This window comes from Podarcis melisellensis, assembly GCF_964234715.1.
Source record: "Podarcis melisellensis genome assembly, chromosome: 13".
Taxonomy (NCBI): domain Eukaryota; kingdom Metazoa; phylum Chordata; class Lepidosauria; order Squamata; family Lacertidae; genus Podarcis; species Podarcis melisellensis.
Genome location: NC_138545.1, coordinates 46,795,469 through 46,811,510, shown reverse-complemented (window position 1 = coordinate 46,811,510; position 16,042 = coordinate 46,795,469). Strand labels below are relative to the sequence as shown.

General features: G+C 42.0%; 1 protein-coding gene across 2 annotated transcripts in view; it reads left to right on the top strand.

Annotated features, from left to right (window-relative positions):
• The window catches only part of SMYD1 (SET and MYND domain containing 1), a 45,852-nt gene that overhangs the window by 16,371 nt on the left and 13,439 nt on the right, over positions 1-16,042 (top strand). For both annotated transcript variants that reach the window (XM_081884183.1, XM_081884182.1), the window contains exons 2-3: positions 5,770-5,946; positions 13,493-13,706. In XM_081884183.1, coding sequence (XP_081740309.1) covers positions 5,770-5,946; positions 13,493-13,706 — 391 coding nt within the window. The remainder of the gene's footprint in view (positions 1-5,769; positions 5,947-13,492; positions 13,707-16,042) is intronic.

Here is a 16,042-nt window from a genome sequence, read left to right as displayed (position 1 = left end):
CAGAGCAGGGAGTGCCAGCAGTGACTGGAAGGATGTTTTGTTTTGTTAAAAGTGCAACCACAGGGAAGTGTGTGGCAGTAACAAGAGTCTATTGTAGTTTATTCCCCTTGGTTTCTTCATGTTCCCATCCAAATGAAAAGCTACACTATAGCTGTAGGTTACGAGAAAGCTACAGCAATAATTCGCCAACGAATTTGGGATGCGGAACTGCAATGCCACGTGAGCAAGATGAATAAACACCCAGCAATAAAAGGTAATGGGAGACGATTTACCCCAGCAAATTATTTGTCAAAATTACAAATACAGTGGTACCTCGGGTTAAGTACTTAATTCATTCCGGAGGTCCGTTCTTAACCTGAAACTGTTCTTAACCTGAAGCACCACTTTAGCTAATGGGGCCTCCTGCTGCCGCCGGAGCATGATTTCTGTTCTTATCCTGAAGCAAAGTTCTTAACCTGAAGCACTATTTCTGGGTTAGCGGAGTCTGTAATCTGAAGTGTATGTAACCTGAGGTACCACTGTACCCAAATACAGACAGTCATTTACCCTCGCTAGTTTCAACGTGCTGCCATCTGCCTTATTGCAGGGCAGATTCGAGGGTAAACCATACATTGAATGAGTCTGCCCCTGCAGCTATATCTGTATTGTCTCTGTTATACCCAATTGCAATTGAATGTATTCCTGTTGTGTTTTATGATTTTCCTGATATTGTAAGTGAGTCTGTGACCGTAATAATAAAATTCATTCATGTTCCCATTAAGTTCTGTAGGGCAAAAACCTCGCTTCTTGACACTGGGCCTCATCCTGAATTCTTTCCTCACCCACAGCAGTTATTAACTGACTCCAGAAGCTCTGTCCATTTCAGCTTCCAAGTCCCTGCCCTGTGATCTATTAAAACATGCATCTCTAAAACCCACATTGCACTCTTGTCTGAAGCCCAAATTATGCTTGGCACCGGGCCTGTTTAAGCTGGCCAGTATGTGCACACCAAGTGGTTTTTCCTAAGACCAGCAATGCCCACGGAGGTTTTATCACTGTTCCAACTTCTCTGTTGTCTGGTAGGTTCCCTATTTCTCTCAAGCCAAGGAACCATTTCATCATCTCTTAAAAAGTGTTTACTAGTTAACGCTTTAAAACTCAAATGCCCACATTTCCACGTGCAAACCGTGATCTATAATGGAATCTGAAAGGCAGAGAGAGGCTGGCTTGCAGCTGTTGTGTCACCTTTGACTAAATGTCCCCTACATTTGAAATGGAATTTATGGAGACAGCTGGTTCTTGTGCAAAGAGCAGCTGCAGCCAAACCATTTGCCATGGCCTGAGAAGTGACAAAGGTGTTCTACAAACCATTAAACAAGCACCAAGTTTACAGAGACAGAAGTGCAGCTCATTATTCCATATACAGTGGTATCTCTGGTTACGAACTTAATTTGTTCTGGAGGTCTGTTCTTAACCTGAAACTGTTCTTAACCTGAGGTGCCACTTTAGCTAATGTGGGGCCTCCCAATGCCACTGCGCTGCCGCCATGCGATTTCTGTTCTCATCCTGAGGTAAAGTTCTTAACCCGAGGTACTACTTCCGGGTTAGTGGAGTCTGTAACCCGAAGTGTTTGTAACTTGAGGTACCACTGTAATACTCAACTCTATGTATGTATAACTGCCAGTTGATCCAATTCCATCACCTGTTAGGAGTATGACAGAATTGAGCAAGACATTTGTGTTTTGTTTTGTTTTTTTATAAATTTTATTAGTATTTTCCACACAACAACAGCACGAAAAATATTGAAAAATAACAATACACAACACACAAAACCCAACATTCGATAAACTAAAAAAGCAACAACTGAAAAAAACAACAAATCCATATCTTACAAGTTAATAATATAAATACTAAAACAAAACAAAACATTGACTTCCACCAATCCCACAGAACCTCCTTTATCTCTCATTGTGTCTTCATGTTTTCCTGTTTTCCTTATCATCTCTATCCTAGCATCTAGATATAAATCCTTCTTTCATGTCCTTTCACTTCACTAGGTTATTCCAGACTCAGCCAGATTTCTGCCCTCTAACCTTGACTTTTGAGGTATTCATTTAGGCACTCCCATTCTTTTTTAAAATCACTTTTTGGTTTTTGTCTTATTATGTCTGTCAATTTGGCTAATTCTAAGTATTCTGTGAGCTTACATAGCCACTCTCCCCTAGTGGGTAACTGATTCCCTTTCCAATACTTAGCCACCAGGATTCTTGCTGCAGATGTTGCGTATAAGAAAAAATTAGTTTTGTCTTTTGGAATATCATCATTTAAAAGTCCTAAAAGGAATGCCTCTGGCCTTTTACTATACGATATTCTTAATATTTTCTTCATGGGTTGAGCAAGACATTTGTAAGATAAAGTGTCTGCCTGCCTGCCTGTGTGAATAGCAGTACATCACAAATGTATTACATCTTAGCCTGCTCCAGAGATCATTTGGGAAGTCCAAGCAAACAACTCTGGCAGCCTAGGGGCCAAACCCCCAGTACGGTTTCATTTGGCTCCTCGTGATCCTATAGCCAATGAAATGATTGTCCACAGATTCACCAGTATGGAATATGTGTGTGTGGAGGGGGAGCTCCTTCTTCCAATAGTTCCACTTTCTGCTTGTGATATCTCACAAATATTTTGCTACTTTATAAACGGCGCTTTATAAATGCATGGTGCAATGCTATGAGCAGTGGTGCACAGATACCTAGCATTGCATAAACAGTATAAACCATGGAGTGCTGAGACTGGATTATGAATAATGTGCTGCTGCCACTGTTGGCTGGTATATTGTGTTCCATATAAGTTGAGGTGTGTTTAGGAGTGGAGGATGGTTGTGGATTAACATACAGTGGTACCTTGGTTCTCAAATGCCTTGGTTCCCAAATGCCGAAAACCCAGAATTAGGTGTTCTGGTTTGTGAACATTTTTCAGAAGCCAAACATCTGATGCGGCTGTTGGCTATTGTTCCCGGGGCACCTGCACCAATCAAAAGCTGCGCCTTGGTTTTCAAACAATTCGGAAGTCAAACGGACTTCCGGAATGGATTAAGTTTGGTGCTATTGTTTTTGCTATTTATTTTGCGTTTTTGTTTTTGAATCTGTTTTGGTTTATGTGTTTTTGTTGACTGTGTGGAACCCAGTTCATTTGCTGATTGATTGATTGTGTGATTGTGGGAATGGATAAAAGCCTCCCATCCAAACAATGACTATCATCAGTGAAGGTAAGAAAAAATAATAATTTTAATTTTTACCATCTACCATCACTTTAATTTTTACTGTCTTATTTATTTTATCGTACAATACATTGATTATTGCTTTCATTTTATGGATCGTTGGTCTCATTAGATAGTACAACTCATGTTAAATTGCTGTTTTAGGGGTTGTTTTTAAAAGTCTGGAACGGATTAATCCGTTTTGCATTACTTTCTATGGGAAAGCGTGCCTTGGTTTTGGAACGCTTTGGTTTTGGAACAGACTGCCAGAACAGATTAAGTTTGAGAACAAAGGCCAGGTACCACTGAACTAAAATGTCTTGGGCAAAGCCTGCCCAAGGCTAATGTTTCTTCTGTTCTGTTTGAGAAGGATCGCTGGTCAGATTGTTTCAAAGCAGGATGTACAATTCAACCCATGCCTACATTTATTAACAATCTTTAAAGATACTCATTTAAAATTATTGCACAGGGAACTTATTGCTTTTCTTCTTGTACCAACACATAGCAAAACATGGCAAAATACTGGATCATCTACTATATCACAGAACAGGAAATATGGATAATTGCTTTATCTGAGAAATTAGCTCATGCCCTGAATGATGCAGCTGATATGAATGATTTTGCTAGAACACTGTATCCCTTTACAAAGTATTCAAATGAGCAACCTGAGGGGCTTGCACCCTCCAACTATGTATATAGATTCATGGGGAAAGTTGTTGTATACAGTATATGGGGAAATTTGCTGTTTAAGAGGGAGAAAACCAGTTGTTTAGATAATGTTATGCTTATATCCTGATATAAAATTAAAAAGGTAAGATTGGGAGGGTATTGTGGTATTTTACCAGTAAGAGACAAATTGCACTCCCCCAATGGCTCCAAATGAGTCTGCTTCCTTTATTTATTTATTCATTTCATTTCATTATTTCATTTCATTTCTATACACTTTATATTTTTAAGAAAAATCACAAAGCAGTTTGCAGAATATTAAGACATCAAACAAACAATATGAAGAAAATCAAATATAGAGTATACAGTCAAAGCAACATAATTACCGTATCTTTCGCTCTATAAGACGCACCGGACCACAAGACGCACCTAGTTTTAGGAGGAGGAAAACAAGAAAAAAAATATTCTGAATCTCAGAAGCCAGAACAGCAAGAGGGATTGCTGCGCAGTGAAAGCAGCAATCCCTCTTGCTGTTCTGGCTTCTGGGATAGCTGCACAGCCTGCATTCGCTCCATAAGACGCACACACATTTCCCCTTACTTTTTAGGAGGGAAAAAGTGAGTCTTATATATTTTTTTAAATGATTTTTTTATTGATTTTCCAACACAAATTAAAAACAAAACAACACGCAATACATAGACAAACAAAACATATAAACATGTATAATTTCAAAACCTCTTTTTCATAAACCTTACTTCCCAGACTTCCCCTTACCTCCCCTTTTCTGCATCCCTGTTTTAAAATTTCTTCAACAACCCCTCACTCCAATTAACTAGTTACTCATTTTCTTTTTTAGCTTCTTCTCATACTTAATCAATTACAGCTGTAATTCTATATTTTCCTTTCTTTTGACATTTTAGCACTCATTAATTTTACAACAGTTCTTGAGATATACTTTAAATTTCTTCCAGTCTTCTTCCACCGTCTCTTTTTCTTGGTCGTGGATTCTGCCAGTCATCTCCGCCAGTCCCATGTAGTCAATCACCTTCATCTGCCATTCTTCCAGCGTGGGTAGTTCTTGTGTCTTCCAATACTTTGCTAAAAGGATCCTTGCTGCTGTGGTAGCATACATAAAAAATGTCCTATCCTTCCTTGACACCAATTGGCCGACCATGCCCAGGAGAAATGCCTCTGGTTTCTTATGAAAAGTACATTTAAGTACCTTCTTAATTTCATTATAAATCATTTCTCAGAAGGCCTTAATCCTCGGGCAAGTCCACCAAAGGTGATAGAAGGTACCTTCAGTTGCATTACATTTCCAGCATTTATTATTGGGCAGATGATAGATTTTTGCAAGCTTGACTGGGGTCATGTACCACCTGTAAATCATTTTCATAATATTTTCTCTTAAGGCATTACATGCCGTAAATTTTATACCGGTGGTCCATAACTGTTCCCAGTCAGCAAACATAATGTCATAACCAATGTCTTGTGCCCATTTGATCATAGCTGAAAAAGTGAGTCTTATAAAGCAAAAAATACGGTAACAGAAAACTAAAACGTTATCTTAAAGATTTCAAAATAAAACATTACAAAGGAGGTCAGCTACAGAATACATGTTTAACACAAACCAAGTTAACAAAAAACAACAACAACTTACACATTTTTTAAAAACACCACTGCTAAGTGAAGTCAAATATAAAACGCACATTGAAAACAGCAAAATTAACAAGAGAATAAAATATTATCATAATCATGTCAGGGCTACTTGGCTGGCACCAAAAGGTGGGGCAAAAGAATCCAGTAGTTGGGGTTTGTTGTCAGGCAGAGAGATGTCCCTCTGGTCTCACCAAGAACCTCTATTCCAGCCTCACCCACCTGGTCTGCCACACCTGCTTTAAGCGCCATGAGAAGCTCCAGCGCTGCGGTCAGTGCAAGTTTGCCCATTATTGTGACCGAACCTGCCAGAAGGATGCCTGGGCGAACCACAAGAACGAGTGCTCGGCCATCAAGAGGCATGGGAAAGCGCCCAACGAAAACATCAGGTGCGTGAATAGGCTGGTCGCCAACGAATGTGTGTAATTAATTGATCAGGGGCTAATAATAATAATTTTTATTTATACCCCGCCCTCCGCAGCCAAGGCCGGGCTCAGGGCGGCTAACAAGCACTAATAAAAACAAGTTGAATGAATACAACTTAAAAACAACATTAAAATATTGAAACATTATAATATTAAAATGCAGCCTCATCACAGGAGGAGAAAGGAAAAAGAAAAAAGAAAGAGGGGGAGGGAATCAAACTGGCTCCAAGCCAAAGGACAGGCGGAACAACTGTTTTACAGGCCCTGCGGAAAGAAATCAGATCCTGCAGGGCCCTGGTCTCATGAGGTAGAGCGTTCCACCAGGCCGGAGCCAGTGTTGAAAAGGCCCTGGCTCTGGTTAAGGCTAATCTAACTTCCTTAGGGCCAGGGACCTCTATGATGTTGTTGTTTATGGACCTTACTGTCCTCCGTGGGGCATACCGGGAGAGGTGGTCCCGTAGGTACGAGGGTCCTAGGCCGTGAAGGGCTTTAAAGGGCAAAACCAGCACCTTGAACCTGACTCCACTGGGAGCCAGTGCAGCTGGAGAAGCAGTGGGTGAATATGCTCCCATGGCAGAGACCCCGTGAGGAGCCTCGCTGCAGCATTCTGCACCCGCTGGAGTTTCTGGGACAGCTTCAAGGGCAGCCCCGCATAGAGCGAATTACAGTAGTCAAGCCTGGAGGTGACCGTAGCATGGATCACTGTGGCCAGGTCGGGGTGGGAAAGGTAAGGGACCAACTGCTTGATGCGGCGAAGGTGGAAAAATGTCGCCTTGGCTGTTGCTGTAACTTGCGCCTCCATGGAAAGGGAGGAGTCAAGGATTACATCCAAACTCTTAACGGAAGGCAATGGCACTAATTGGGCCCCCGCAAGAGAAGGGAGTTGGTCCCTCATCCCCATGCCATCCCGACCTAGCCATAGGACCTCTGTCTTCGAAGGATTTAGGTTCAATTGGCTCCCATGAAACCATCCAGCCACAGCTTCCAAGCATTTGGTCAGTGTGTCCGGGGCTGGTAACATTATCCTCACCCATGGATTTGTGCTCACACAGGTTTAGCCATGGACAAACAGAGGAAAAACACAATGGGGCACAATCTTGTCCAAACTTTACCTGTACACTGCTGCCAATCATTGTAGACCGGGGGTCAGCCACCTGAGGCCCATTGGCCCGGTATGGCCCACGAAGACCATTTTACCGGCCCACGAGCTGCCCCCAAACGAAGCCACCCGCGCGGCGAGGCCCCTGTGCACTGCGACCAGTGCAGCATGGCCCGGGGACTCGCCGAGTGTCGCCGGAAATGGCGTCTGCGCAGCGCAGATACCAGAAATCATGTCTGCGCATTCCAGATGCCCAAAATTGCTTCTGTGCAGGCGCGATTTTCGGCACCTGGACATGTGCAGAAGCGATTTCTGACGCCACGGACATGCGCAGATGCGATTTCTGGCATCACGCTGCGCCAGTCTGGCCCACGGATGATCTCCATGGAAGTGATCCAGCCCATGGCCGATAAACCTTGCTGACCCATGTTGTAGACAGCACTAGGCCAGCTTGACCAATAGTCTGATTTAATATAGGATGACTTCCTATGTCCCTATAACCACCCCATGGATTTCCAACTTGGAAATCCCTTTGGGTGCATCTACTTCTTTCCCCAGAACTCAAAACCTTCCGGAAATACTACTAGACTTCTAACCACAAGGCTTCTCCTTGAAGGATCTCCGTCTGGGCCACAAGGACTGAAGTGAAGCATTTAACAAGTCTTCTGCTCCTTGTGCTCTGTCCAGGGTCCTGAAAAATCTGTCTAGGCTGCTTGGCGTCTTGTTCTTCCTACCCAATCCATGAGCGTGGTCTCTCCACAACATGCAATGAGTATTGGTGACAGTAGGACAGTAGGATCAGTATTCAGAACTGTCACTTGTTAAACAGCTTTTCAAACATCTGCAGGGGACCCAGATGTTTTCACGGGTAGATCTGGTATAGTCCCACAACCTGATGAGAACAAACAGAGATCTGTGTTCTGCATGTGATGTGGCAATTTTTAAAAATATTTCACGATGCTGTTTATTTTTATTTCTTTTATTATTTATTTATTTATTTATTTATTTATTATTTTATTTCTTTATTTAGAAGAATTTATAAAGCGCTTATGGGAGGGGGTGGTGGTTATTGGTTTGTTTTCCTTTTCCTTTTGTTTTATTATGCATTTTGTGTTTTTATGTTGTGAACTGCCCTGTGATATTCAGTTGAAGGGCAGGATAAAAATTTAATAAATAAATAAATAAACAGTAAGCAGTGTACACAAAAACACGATCATGGTGCACTGACTCTAGAACACCTACTCCAGGCAACCCTGCCTGGTTCCAAGCCTGCTGTATTTTGGGCACCAGTTGAAGACTTTTAAAAATTAGCCCAATTATTCTAAATATTGCCATTATTCATATTGAAATATTGCTTAACGGCTGCTGCTCTATTATTTTTTATTTTTTAAAAAATATTTTTATTGGTTTTTACACATAATAAGAACAAACAAAACAAACATAAACATTAAAAACAAACAACAAAAATTGACTTCCCCATGCCTTCCCTTCGCCACATCCTTGTTTTACCATTTTTTCGAGCAACTCATCGATCAGTCTTTAGTCAAGTCCCTTTTGAATTTTCTTAAAGTTTAAGATTTACAGCTGTAATTCTTTGTTTCCTACCCCTTAACATCTTATCAGTCCACAATTTTACAGTAGTTTTTTAGATATATTTTAAATTTCCCCCAGTCCTCTTCCACTGTCTCTTTCCTCTGGTCGCGGATTCTGCCGGTCATCTCTGCCAGTCCCATATATTCCATCACCTTCGATTGCCATTCTTCCAGAGTAGGTAATTCTTGCATCTTCCAATACTTTGCCAACAGGATTCTTGCTGCTGTAGTTGCATACATAAAGAATGTCTTATCCTTCTTTGATACCAATTGGCCGACCATGCCCAAGAGAAAAGCCTCCGGTTTCTTAACAAATGTCCACTTAAGGACTTTTTTAATTTCATTATAGATCATTTCCCAGTAGGCCTTAATCTTTGGGCAGGTCCACCAAAGATGGTAAAAAGTACCTTCAGCCTCATTACATTTCCAACATTTGTTATTGGGCAAATGATAGATCTTTGCAAGTTTGACTGGGGTCATGTACCACCTATAGATCATTTTCATTATATTCTCTTTCAGGGCATTACATGCCGTAAATTTAACACCGGTGGTCCATAACTGTTCCCAGTCGTCAAACATAATGTCATGACCAATATCCTGTGCCCATTTAATCATAGCTGATTTCACTGTTTCATCCTGTGTATTCCATTTCAGCAGCAGATTATACATTTTAGATAGATTTTTAGTATTGGATTCTAACAGTTCTGTTTCTAACTTTGACCTCTCCTTCTGAAAACCAAGTTTCCTGTCCTGCTTAAACATCTCATTTATCTGACGGTAGTGTAACCAATCTCGAACTTTATGCTTTAGCTTCTCAAAACTTTGTAGCTTCAATTTTTCGCCATCATATTCTAAAATTTCACAATACTTAGGCCAATTAGAGTCCATGTTAATTTTTTTCACTGCTTTCGCTTCCATTGGTGACAACCACCTAGGGGTTTTACTTTCCAATAAATCCTTATATTTATTCCAAACATTGTACAATGCTTTCCTGACAATATGGTTTTTAAAACTTTTATAAACCTTTACCTTGTCATACCACAGGTATGCATGCCAACCAAAACTATTGTCATATCCTTCCAGATCAAGAATGTCTGTGTCTTCAAGAAGTAGCCATTGCTTCAACCAGCAAAAGGCTGCTGATTCATAATAAAGTCTTAAGTCCGGCAGGGCGAAGCCCCCTCTATCTTTTGCATCAGTTAAGATCTTAAATTTTATTCTGGGCTTTTTGCCCTGCCAGACAAATTTAGATATGTCTTTCTGCCACTTCTTGAAACAGTCCATTTTGTCTAGAATCTGCAACGTCTGAAATAAAAACAACATTCTTGGCAATACATTCATCTTGATAACAGCAATTCGGCCTAACAAGGAAAGTTTCAGCCTAGACCATATGTCTAGATCTTTTTTAACTTCTGTCCAGCATTTTTCATAGTTATCCTTAAATAGATTCACATTTTTTGATGTCAGGTTTACCCCCAGGTACTTAACCTTTTTTTCTATTTCCAACCCAGTTTCACTTTGAAACCTATCTTTCTCCTCTTTTGTTAGATTTTTTTCCAGCACCTTTGTTTTCTGTTTATTCAATTTAAATCCTGCGACCTGGCCGAATATCTCCATTAATTCTAAAACTCTTTTGGTACTAGCTTCTGGCTGTTGCAGAGTTAGCACTAAGTCATCTGCAAATGCCCTTAACTTATATTGTTTGGATCCGACCTGTATTCCTTTTACCAGCTGGTCCTTCCTAATCATATTTAATAAAACCTCCAGGACAGATATAAACAGTAAAGGGGATATAGGGCATCCCTGTCGTGTACCTTTCTCTATTGATATTTCATCCATTACCACATTGTTCACAATTAGCTTCGCTCTTTGTTCAGAATATATTGCACCTATACCGTTTTCAAACCCTTGGCCTACCCCCATCCCATGGAGATTCTTCTTCATAAATTTCCAAGAAATGTTGTCAAAGGCCTTCTCCGCATCCACAAAGATCAGAACTGCCTTCCTATTAATGTCTACCTCTAGCATCTCCAAAATGTCTATAATGTTCCTCACATTCTCTGACATATGTCTCCCTGGGAGAAAGCCTGTTTGGTTCTTATGAATCTCCTCCACCAAAACTCTCTTAAATCTTTTTGCCAAAACGTCTGCAAAAAATTTATAATCCACATTCAAGAGTGATATAGGGCGGTAGTTTTTAACTTGATGTTTCTCAGTTTCTGTCTTCGGTTGCTCTATTATTTTTTATATAATATATTATATATTATATTATATTATTATATATTATATATATTATGTTATATTTTATATATATATTATATAACTTATTTATAAGCCTTCCTGAGAGCTAAAGCAACGGCATTTAATGCCTAAAATGACCATTGCTAACCAAGGACAGTTTGCCCTGATTTCTATTGTGGGCACAATGATTTTAAATTATGTTTGCCACATAACCAGATATTCCCTTCTGGAGGCAAATGACATCAGTAAAAAGAAGGTGGGGAATGTCTTATTTTCCCACTGTCCACCACTTATTATTTTTAATTCCAGCAATTAAATAATAATAATAATCTAGAAACCTCCTGTAACACTACATCCTGAAACAAGAAGATACTGTATCTCAAGAAGTTAAGAGGAGGATATCTTAAGCTACCGTCAGGAATTTGCACTTGTTCTCTATCAGGCTCAGCCACTGTGGGTTCCTTTATCAACTTGTCCTATTTATAGAAGTGGCTAAAAATACTCCATTGTGATACAGGAGCCTGGAAGGTATTGTGAGCTGTAATGGAAAGTATGCTTCAGGCTATGGGAGGTTGCCAGCTGTGACTGTGTTTGTAGCAGGAGGGAAATACCAGCATGAATTTTCCATTCTCAAATGCACAGGGGGGGAAATCTGCTTTGTTAGCAAGAGCAACCCAAGAAGGTCTTCCTTTCTATACTGTTAATCTGACGATCCAGTCAACATCAGTGAACAAATGCCAAACCCTGGTCGATGCATTAACACTCACTGGATCCCAGTCAAAGTTCGGTTTTGCTCAGTAGCAACCCCAGAGCTACAGGGAATAAAAGCTTACAAATACCAAGACAAACCACAAGCTACTGAACATAACTGAAATAATTTAAATTTAAATTATTTATACCTCGCCATATCTGGCTGGGTTGTCCCAACCACTCTGGGCGGCTTCCAACACGTATATAAAAACATAACGGCTGCCTTCAGATGTTTTGTTCTTTATCTCCTTGACATCTGATGGGTTTATTGCTATACAGAGCTGAATTGAAATGGAAAATGGAAATGCTATGGAATGTAGAATGTACAGTGGTTCCTCAGGTTAAGAACTTAATTCGTTCTGGAGGTCCGTTCTTAAGCTAAAACTGTTCTTAACCTGAGGCACCACTTTAGCTAATGGGGCCTCCTGCTGCCGCCACACAATTTCTGTTCTCATCCTGAAGCAAAGTTCTTAACCCGAGGGACTATTTCTGGGTTAGTGGAGTCTGTAACCTGAAGCGTCTGTAACCTGAAGCGTCTGTAACCCGAGGTACCACTGTATACAGAAAATGGAAAATGGAATATATATAGCAATTAATACAAAATCAGGCAAGATATTATCAAATGATTATCAATTGAGTATGGTCTACATATGGATTAACAAATGGAATGGAATGACAAAGCAATAGGTCAAAGCCAGGGGTCAGCAACCTTTTTCAGCCGTGGGCTGTCCCATGTGGTGGACCAGACTATATTTTGGGGAAAAAATATGAACAAATTCCTATGTCCCACAAATAACCCAGAGATGCATTTTAAATAAAAGCACACATTCTACTCATGTAAAAACACCAGGCAGGCTCCACAAATAACCCAGAGATGCATTTTAAATTAAAGGACACATTCTACTCATGTAAAAACATGCTGATTCCTAGACAGTCCTAGGGCCGGATTGAGAACGTGATTGTAGCTGTGAGAGACAGAATAACAACAGGAAAACCCCCAGAAACCCAGAAGACAAAAGTCAGAGATTCTGTCTCTCACAGCTACAATAAACCTACCATTAAAATTATGGACTGGTCATTTCTTCGTCAGAGGGCAAATGGGCAAATTTAGCATGGGATCAAATACTTATTTCCCTCACTGTATGTTCAAGCAGAGAGAGCCCGCCCCCATTATGCCACCGTCGCAGGGGAGAGCAATGACAACCTCTAGGCGTATGGCCAGAGCCTCCCCTCAAACAACCCCATTAACGGGGAACCCTGGTATTGCCGCCGCAAAGAGGAGGGGGGAGTGGGTCACCGCTACACGCCCCCCCCAATTCAGGGAAGATAGACTAAAGGATTCCGCCCAAGGCCTGATACCGCCAAAGTTGTGACATTTTGCTACGGGAAAGGCAAAACCTGCCAATGCAGGAGAATTCCTTTCTGGCCCTTCAACAGAGACCTTGACGTAGCAGTGCCCACGTACCTGTGGAGAAAAGGTTGACCTGCAAAAGAAGTCTTAACTGAGGGTGGGTAGGGTGGGAGAAGCTCTGGAGCCAACTGACGATTCCCAGGTAAGATCCCTGTGTGGACAGGTGGTCCCTCCCCCTACCTGGCCTGATCACCTTGGCAACGCCTCCCCTGGTGGGATTGGGCAACTGGCTGAGGTAGGTGGAGACCTCCAGGTATCCCACCTGGGGAAGGCGAAACCAAGCCTATGCTGAGGGAGCCGCACCAGGTCCAGGGGGCTGTGCGCAACCATGCAAAGGGCGCCCCCCATTTAATGTGGGGAGCGATTACTGTAACTCCTTAAGGCCCAGTGGTTAAATGCACATTTTTGGCCTACTAGGTTGGCTGCCCGAATCTTGTGGAGAATAGAGAAAGAAGGAGGAGGCCTGACAGAGGGATGCTTGGTTTCCATTGACAACCTACAGAACCACGTGGATCACTTTGGAGACGAAGAGAAGAAGGAGATGAGGATCGACCTGGAGAGCTTCTTGGAGTTCTGGCCACCTGACAACAAGCAATTTGGCATGACGTACATCTCTCACATATTGGGTGTGGTATGTCTGCCTAGTGACCCAAGCCTGGACGAATAAAGGAAAAGCTACAGTAGTTAGATTGCGCTGCTCATCCCACCATTTAGTGCCACCTTATGTAGGCATAAGGGGGTTCTGCTGGAGCTTTTGCATGTGCTGATTCAGGTTATACAACAGAAGGGATCTAATGTGGGTTTTGTTTGGTTCTCAAGACCCCAGCTGACTAACCTTGCTTCAGATTTTGGAGTATTTGTAAGGCAAGAAAACCAGGCTTTCTTGTCCTCCTAGGTCTTCCCTGGTATTTTAACATCTTCTGTACTTTTTGAAGACCACTTATCTTGCAAGCTGGTTTTAACCCTATTGGTCTCTTTTTTTAATGATAGCTAGTCAGGTTTTTTTAGCCCTCTGTTCTAAACCACTGAACCTCTTGGGCTTGCCGATCAGAAGGTCGGCGGTTCGAATCCCCGCAACGGGGTGAGCTCCCATTGCTCAGTCCCAGCTCCTGCCAACCTAGCTGTTCGAAAGCACGTCAAAAAAGTGCAAGTAGATAAATAGGTACCACTCCAGCGGGAAGATAAACGACGTTTCCATGTGCTGCTCTGGTTTCGGTGTTCTGTTGTGCCAGAAGCGGCTTAGTCATGCTGGCCACATGACCCGGAAAAACTGTCTGCGGACAAACTCTGGCTCCCTTGGCCTGTAAAGTGAGATGAGTGCCACAACCCCAGAGTCGTTCGCGACTGGACTTAACTGTCAGGGGTCCTTTACCTTTGCCCTTTTCATATGATGAGGCTGTTTTTGCTCTGGTTATTCTTTAAGTATGATGTAGTATTTTTTACATTGGATTAGTTTATATCATTCTGTGCTGGCATCATGACTTTACTGGTATGCCACCTTCCCACAAAAAAACGCATGCTCAAAGCTTGTAATGACAATAACAGTAATACACTGTTAAACCTACCTATTGAATGTTCTGGCAAGAGAATTTTGAGTAACAAATGCAATGAATGAATGAATGAATGAATGAATGAATGAATGTCAAAGAGCAGATTTGGTCAATGGGCAGCCTTAGAGACCTACCCTAACCACAGTTCACTATTAGCTGGTCCACAGAAGCCTAGCAAATTTTATTCAAGATGTAGATAAAGAGTGCACCTGTAGGAAAGAAAGGTTTATTTCCCAAGATTGTACACATGTGAGAGGTTCCATTATTAAACATACTGTTGGATTTTATATATAAAGGGTTGATTCTAATGCTAGTCATACTTATAGCAGACCCATCATCATCATTATTTACATTTATATACCGTTCTTCACGGGTGGCGCTGTGGGTTAAATCACAGAGCCTAGGACTTGCCGATCAGAAGGTCAGCGGTTCAAATCCCCACAACAGGGTGAGCTCCCATTGCTCGGTCCCTGCTCCTGCCCACCTAGCAGTTTGAAAGCACGTCAAAGTGCAAGTAGATAAATAGGTACCACTCCAGCGGGGAGGTAAACAGCATTTCCGTGCGCTGCTCTGGTTCGCCAGAAGCGGCTTAGTCATGCTGGCCTGGAACCTGTACGCCGGCTCCCTTGGCCAATAAAGCGAGATGAGCGCCGCAAACCCAGAGTCGGTCACGACTGGACCTAATGGTCAGGGGTCCCTTTACCTTTTACCTTACCGTTCTTCATCATAAGATCTCTGGATGGTTCACAGAATAAAATACAGGCTAAAACCAAGGAAATCATTAAAGCAAAACAGCAAAACAACTACCTCCCTTCCCACAGACACATCTGAAATTTAAACACATTTAATCAGCCTGGTTGAAGAGGAACATTTTCACCTGGCACCTAAAAATATATAATGAAGGTGCCAGACGAACCTCCCTGAGGAGAGCATTCCACAAACAGGGACCCACAAAGTTTAGTAGACCTAAGTTAGTCATGCCCATTCATTTCAGTGGGTCTCCTCTGAGTAGGAATAGCACTGGCTACTTGGAGATTTTGTTGCAGACCTTGTCCTTTGCTATGCTTTGGGGTTGCATGGCAAAATACTTCTGTCCTACCTCTCAAAAGGGACGTGGGTGGCGCTGTGGGTTAAACCACAGAGCCTGGGACTTGCCGATCAGAAGGTCGGTGGTTCGAATCCCCACGATGGGGTGAGCTCCCCTTGCTCGGTCCCTGCTCCTGCCAACCTAGCAGTTCGAAAGCACGTCAAAGTGCAAGTAGATAAATAGGTACCACTCCAGCGGGAAGATAAACGACGTTTCCATGCGCTGCTCTGGTTTCGGTGTTCTGTTGTGCCAGAAGCGCATTTCCGTGCGCTGCTCTGGTTACCAGAAGCGGCTTAGTCATGCTGGCCACATGACCCAGAAGCTGTATGC